Genomic DNA, 6,845 nt, shown 5'->3' on the forward strand with positions numbered 1-6,845 from the left:
ATGTTCTGTAGACCATGTACAGTACCAGCCAAAACTTTGGACACACTTTCTCATTCAAATGGGGAAGGTGTGTCCGAACTTTTGAGTGATACTGTATATCTGTACCAAATCCATCCAATAGTTGTCAAGATGTTTTAGTCTGGACCAAAGTGGTGGATGGACTGATGGACTGACCACCATTGCCATCCCTAAAGCCACGTCGCTAGCAAAGCAAAAATTTCTCCCAATGATTTTTCTGATTTTAGTAAAACAGAGGCAGTGACTGATTAAATAAACTTGGCAATTATGCAGAAAATCACTGATTTGAATGCATCTTTTTCATAGTAGGCATTTTGACTGATTTCCATGCTCAGGAAGCACAGGTGCAGCCAATAATGAATGAACAGCTGTTCAGTGCGCTGAAAGGGGGCTGTGCGTTCAACATGACATGCCAATGCACATACTGGGCACAAGAGATGCAGTTTTGCCTTCCTGGCGTCCTCATGGGGTGGAGGACAAAATGCCTCTAACTTAATAGTTCTCAACCTAAATGAGCTCCTTATGTTCTTAGGAACAAAGGAGGGGTTTGGTCCAAAAGTAGCACCACTGTGGTCACCACGAAGCAGCAAACAGCTGGGGTGAACCGACAGGGCGCACAATTCACTCTCTCTTAGCAGAGGTCAGTGCAAGCAGCAAAGCTGTCTTGAATGACCCTAACCCCCTGTAAGAAATGTTTCACGAGGGGGTGGGCGAAGACAAGTCTGTCGCCAAAGCCCTCAGGTCAGTAGGAAACAGCTGCTGCATGCACTTTATCAGTGGCATGAGACAGCCCCTTCTCCATCAGATATTGTAGAAAGGAGAGAACTTCTCCCACTGCACATCAGGGGGTCTAGTCTCCTTTCCTCACAACAACATTGGAATCCCAATCACTTAGTTCTGTAGCAAGCAATGATGGATCCTGCTCTCGCCGCTCTGCACACCTGTGCAGACATTTCAGCCCGCATCAGCCTGTCCCTCTCAGGAGCCAAGCCTGGAGAAGTGACAAATACACAAAACTCAAACCGTGGTCCAGGCTAGCATGTATAAAAACTAAAAGCATATCTTCTCAGGCAGAATGCTTTCGGCACAGATTGTGTCTCCTGCAGTGGAGAAAACCTGTTCACTTGGTGTAGAGGAGGACCAAAAATATGAAAAGGCCATTTCTGACAGTAAAGGATATGTTATTTGCAGGTTCCACCACCAGGCAACAGGGTCCTCAGATGTAACAGTTGGTGGCATATCATGATACATCTGAATCTCCTTCTCTTCCTGGTCCTGGATAGACATGGACCTCTTCTGTGGTGTCATCTTTTGTGCATCCTCATTGGCAAAAAGCTCCTCCAGTGGAGACATTTTAGAACTTTAACAGGGAGGTGGTTGCTAAACAAATAAACAACAGGCTTATCACTGAAAAAATGAAAACATCCATTAGAGGCGTAGATCATGATTAAGATTAAGAACCTATCAAATATAATTGCAGCTATCATATACTTAGATTCTCCTCTTCCTCCCTCTCCACTCCTTCCTCATTCTCATGGCTTTTCTCGGATTGCATTGTGACACTACCATCTTCTCCACAGTCATGCTCTGTTGACTACAGGCAACATAAATGGCATTTAGATCAAACATTTTAATGACTGAGGATGAGACAGTGCGTATTTGTGCATGAATGACATTTCACCCGCTCAGAGTCAGTTAGCTTTCCAGGAATAGAATTATTTCATGTATTCTTCATTAATTTCTTTATAGCCTCAGTCATTTACCTGGTACAGTTTTGACAGGTTTACCCAAACTTTCTTCTTCAGGTTGGATACAAATACTGAGTCTCCCTCTTCAACAGCAAAATGCATCTCGAGCTCTTGGAGAATTGGCAGGATCTGACTACATGCGGGGTTCTTTTTAGTAGAAAAGCAGAGCGTGGATGTGCATAAAACTCTCAGAATGATGAGGTCCTCTGCCCTCCTCAAATCTTCATCAGTCAGCTGAGAAAGTATGCGTGAGAAAGAATACATTTTCTGAGTTCAACAAGGGAGTTTAGCTGTTCATATTTAATTACGCTGCATCATACAGCAAACCAATGTGCGAACTGTTCTTTCTTACCTTATGCACAATTTGCATTTGTGTTGTTTATATATTTATCTTCAATTTGCATTTTATATTATCCACAGTAATCAGTATTCTTGCACTGTTTTCACTTTTTAATCACCTTAAATACCTGTACTGTTAATCGCCAAACATTCACACCACCTCCATTAGCACATACTCTATTATAGTTAAAGTTCTCTGTAGTAGATCTATTGGCTAGACTATCACTTCACTGCTGTGTATTCTTATTCTCATAGTCTTGTTCTTATATTCTTGTGCATATTGGTGTTTTGTATTTGTCATATAAGCTACTGGATGGACTGGAAGTGCTTGCCTGCCTGCCCATCTCTTTTTTTAAGAGCATCCAAAATCTAATCTCTGTATTCCTCTACTGTCACAGCTACTGAACAATTACAGTAATGGTTAATACAATATGTTATATTTCAAAGCCTCTTATGTAAGGGAAGTTTTGTGTATGGTGTATTATTCATTGACCTTTTGGAATTACAGAATTTGAAAAGATGGGCATATTGAACTTAAACTGACCTTTTCAAGAATCAAAAGATGGGGACACCAGGTTATGCCAGCAGGCATCTGAGTGATCAATTTCCACATCTCCTCTTTTTCAGAACAATTTACAGCACCTTTGCTCCCCTACACAGCACCCACTATGACTGGGAAAGGGAGGGGATGACTTATGCAGTGTTATCAATCTTAACAGGTTGTTTCTATTATTTTCTTGGATCCTATGGGAAGTTTCATTTCTCATTCATCTATACATACACTTTATGACCCGGCAGGTTCTGTAGCATCAAACGTGCAGATGGCTCAGCAGGAATGATTTAAGCCTCATGGTTAAATACTGTATACTGCTTTGACAAGTCATTCAAAGGCCAAAGTGGCCACGAATCATATCAAAAGAACAATCATGGTTCAACAGTTAAACTGTCTACTAAACTTACTCAGACTTGATAGAGAGAATAATCTTGGGTGGAAAATGTTTGATTTCAGAGGGTAAAACAAACACGTGGCTCTGTCTTCTGGTTTCTGTGTCAAGGATGTGGATGTGACTCAGTTAAGATGATATGGTGAAATCAGATTCTTTAGCAGGTCATTCTAAGGTCAAAAAGCTTAAAGCAGATCTTTTGTGCTTAATGTGCTTTGAATGCATCTTTTTCATGGAAGGCACCTTGATGTTTTGCTAGTCCGATCGAGAGAGTTTTAAGGAGTTTTTCCCATTTTAAAGCGATTATGGATTTTACCGATCTTAGTGATTTGCACTGGGTTTCAGTTGGCTTATTGTTTGCCGCTTTACCACAAAATTGGAGTGTGTTTTATCTGGACTAATCTTCCAACATGCCAACAAGCTGACACCACCAACCACATATATCTAGCCTGCTTACTGGAGGCTGATCCATTGCAATAGGCCAAGTCTTGGCCTGTGCTGTTGAGTCTTGTTCCCAGTAGCCTGTAGTTCCTGTGTGTACTGGTTCTGTTTTCAAGTCTGCTTTCCATTGTGGGCTCCCGTTGCGGAGCCCTCGCAGGTTAGTCTTCCCCTATGTACCTGTCTGCTCACTACACCAACAACAGTGGCATCTACCCCTGTCACGACTCCTTTTACTGTCCCTCTTTCCCGAGCGACCACCACCAGAACCTTTAAGTCATGGCTCCACTCACCTCACCATCTAGATGCAACGGCAGTCTCTTCCTGACCCAGAAAATCTCCGAATTGGAAAGGATAATATTCATCCTGTACTAGATCAAAGATGAAGGATGGATCCTTCACTTGCAACTGGCCACCACAACCGCCTGAGAACTGGACTCTACTGCCCCATGTCTGGATGTCGTCGCTCCCTAGGCTGCAGACCATTGGACCCAGCCCAATGCCCTGGTTAACTCCACTACTAGCCAGAAGGAGCTATGGACTGCTGCCCATAAGGATAAACATGGTGGGAGGCTCCCCTTTCGTCCTCCTCAGGCCCTCTAGTTGAGCAACAGATTCTTCATCCTGAACAAGCAGGACTTCCCCTCAGTCGCTGGTCACCACATCTCACCTTCGTCTCCAGAGTTTGATGACCCCTTGCTTCTACCTCCACTCTCCACAGCTATGTCTAAGCAGTCTGCCTATCCAACGACACACTCCCTCTTCACAATGCGGCTGCATGCAGTTCAACTCTCATCCTGTAATCCCCTCTCTGGATCAGACCTCCAAGCCCCCTCCTCCTGCTTCACTGATGATCAGTGTTTCCATAGTCAGGAACATTAAATCAAAATGGCCACAATGTATTGCTTCCCTGGCACCAAGGTTTTGGACAAGGTTCAACAGATTCCGTCTCTTCAAAGTAAACATTCTCATGGAAAAAATGTTATCTATGTCAACACCAACAATACCGCCTATCAACAGTCCAAAGTACTAAAGCGTGTTTTTAACGAATTTTAGTGAATTACCCAAGGACTGTGAAAAAACCCAGTTTTTGTGTAGTGTAGGGTGTTTTAGCAGGCTGCTCAGTCTCCACACATGGCTACAGTCAGAATGCTCCTCACACAATTTAAATGATCATTTTTAATGTTTTCTGGGAACGTGTGTCATTTTTTAAGAGCAATAGCTTTCAGCCCAGTCCCCAGGGCACCTGTGCCCTTGCTGCAAACATTCTCCATGCTATCTCCACCACCACACACATATGACAAATCATTCCTGCAGTACACCTGCAGCTCAACTCTACTGAGCTTAATTCACCTGCTCAAACTGAGCTTTTAAATCCCGATATTTCTAATATCCCCATTCCATGCAATAGCAAGTTTCCTGCTGAAAATTCTTTTGTCTATAATATTTTAAGTGATCGTAATGCAGTGGTACATAAACACAGAGTTATCGGGAACTCGGTGACTCTGAAACCTGCCCCTGTAAATGGTACTAATGCACATGGTGGGGGCTGTGCTAGTAAGACTAACTTTGGTCTATTCAAGGTCCTGCACAATTCATCCAACTGTAAATCATGCAAAAGTTATGGTACCATGCCACTGGTCCAACAACCCATTATCCTGAAACCCAAATAATTCGAAAAACTTCCCATTGGGCCGAAAGCCCATTAGTCTGATGGCCCATTGCTATGAAAATTAACACTCTCCCTGAAATTTTTTGCCCTTAAAATTTTAATGTATTTTGACATGCAAACGCAAAGACCTGTTTACAAGATGCTTGCTTTTTAGTATGCCCATTGGCTAAAAATGTCAAGGCTTTAAAAATAGATAAATTGGGCAGTCCCCATACACACAGGTGCACATAAATGAACATAAATACACACAAGTACACACAGATACACAAGTTAAAATGAATGAAATGATGCTTTAATTAAGTATTATTACACTGTGACTGTTACTGTGACCGTTACCTTAACATCAGGAATTCTGATACTTTCCCACGACTTTCATTTCCACACAAACAGCTGTTTCAGTAAAACTAAACAGTTAAATAAAAAGCTTTGTGTTCTCGCATTGGTTATCAGACATGGATAATGTTTACCTGACAAAACAGACTGTATATATATTACTGAGGTCTTCTGCTAAATTTGGCATCATGTTTCACTCGGTAGAACTTACAACATACAAACTTATCACATAACAACAAGAAACTCTTGTTATAACAATATACTATTTATCTTGTTATAACGTGAAATGTTTCACGTTACAGCATGAAACTTATATTGTTATAACGTGAAATGTTTCACATTATAATGTGATAACTTATATTGCTATAACACGAAACTCATGTTTGAATGAGGACAGTGTGCAGGGAACATAAATTGAGGAATATGGCTCATTTACATGAATGGTTTTAAGTTCTACTTCATCCTTGGGTTGGGACATGGCAATTGTTCTGCTGTATTCTGCTGTTATTGAGCACTGTAGATGATATTGTGATAAGTATATGCACACTAAGAAGGATTTTAAAATGCATGGGGCTGTACAGAAGGACGAATGAGGCCAACCCTCTGCAGGTAGCATCATTTCTCATTGATCAGCTGGAGGGGCATTATTATTCAGCTGACGATGGAGTCACACCAGAGTCTACAAGCACTAACACACCCCACGGCGTGCATAGGATGCTGTCCTCTGACTCCTTTTAAGAAGCAATTAACCAGGGGGTGTGCAAAGACAGATCTCACTCTATAGCCTTCATGGCAAGATGAAATGGCCACAGCTTATGTTTTAACAGTATACAGAGCCAACATTTCTAGGAGAGGGCACGATGTGTGCCCCTCTCCACACACCAGCATTGAAAAGCAGACCATTCAGTGCGTAAGAAGCCGTAGTAGATGGTGAAAGTGTAGGATCTTGTAGTTTCATTGCAAAAGGCCATGTGCCAGTTCACAACTGGAGTACATCACGGAGAGTCCATCTCCACCCGAGACCAACTTATCACGTTATAATTTGAAGCGTTTCATGTTATAACAATATAAGTTTCATGTTATAATTTGTTATAATTTATAACAAGATTAATAGTATATTGTTATAACGTAGTAAGTTTTTATTTTGTAACAACATGAAAATATCTTTTTATAACGTGATAGTGATCCCTTTTTCTTTTTCTGGTGCAGGAGTATTTGTGTAACAGGGAATCTAGATCTGTTAAATTGAGCGATATGTTAACAGAGTCTAGAAAGCAGTAATGCCGACAGTCACTTAACTCCAACAACTCCAGAGTGTGTATTTTCGAGCAATGGACCTTCGGAGCAGTGAGT

General features: G+C 41.6%; 1 protein-coding gene across 1 annotated transcript; it reads right to left on the reverse strand.

Annotated features, from left to right (window-relative positions):
- Window positions 1-1,501: 1,501 nt before the first annotated feature.
- LOC121905477 lies at window positions 1,502-4,568 on the reverse strand. Its single transcript, XM_042423719.1, has 3 exons — window positions 3,781-4,568; window positions 1,782-2,000; window positions 1,502-1,612 (listed from the first exon to the last, which is right to left on the reverse strand). Exons 1-3 carry the CDS (start codon window positions 3,850-3,852, stop codon window positions 1,502-1,504), a joined length of 402 nt encoding a protein of 133 aa, XP_042279653.1. The 5' UTR covers window positions 3,853-4,568.
- Window positions 4,569-6,845: the final 2,277 nt, after the last annotated feature.

This window comes from Thunnus maccoyii, chromosome 10, assembly GCF_910596095.1.
Source record: "Thunnus maccoyii chromosome 10, fThuMac1.1, whole genome shotgun sequence".
NCBI classification, from domain to species: Eukaryota; Metazoa; Chordata; class Actinopteri; order Scombriformes; family Scombridae; genus Thunnus; species Thunnus maccoyii.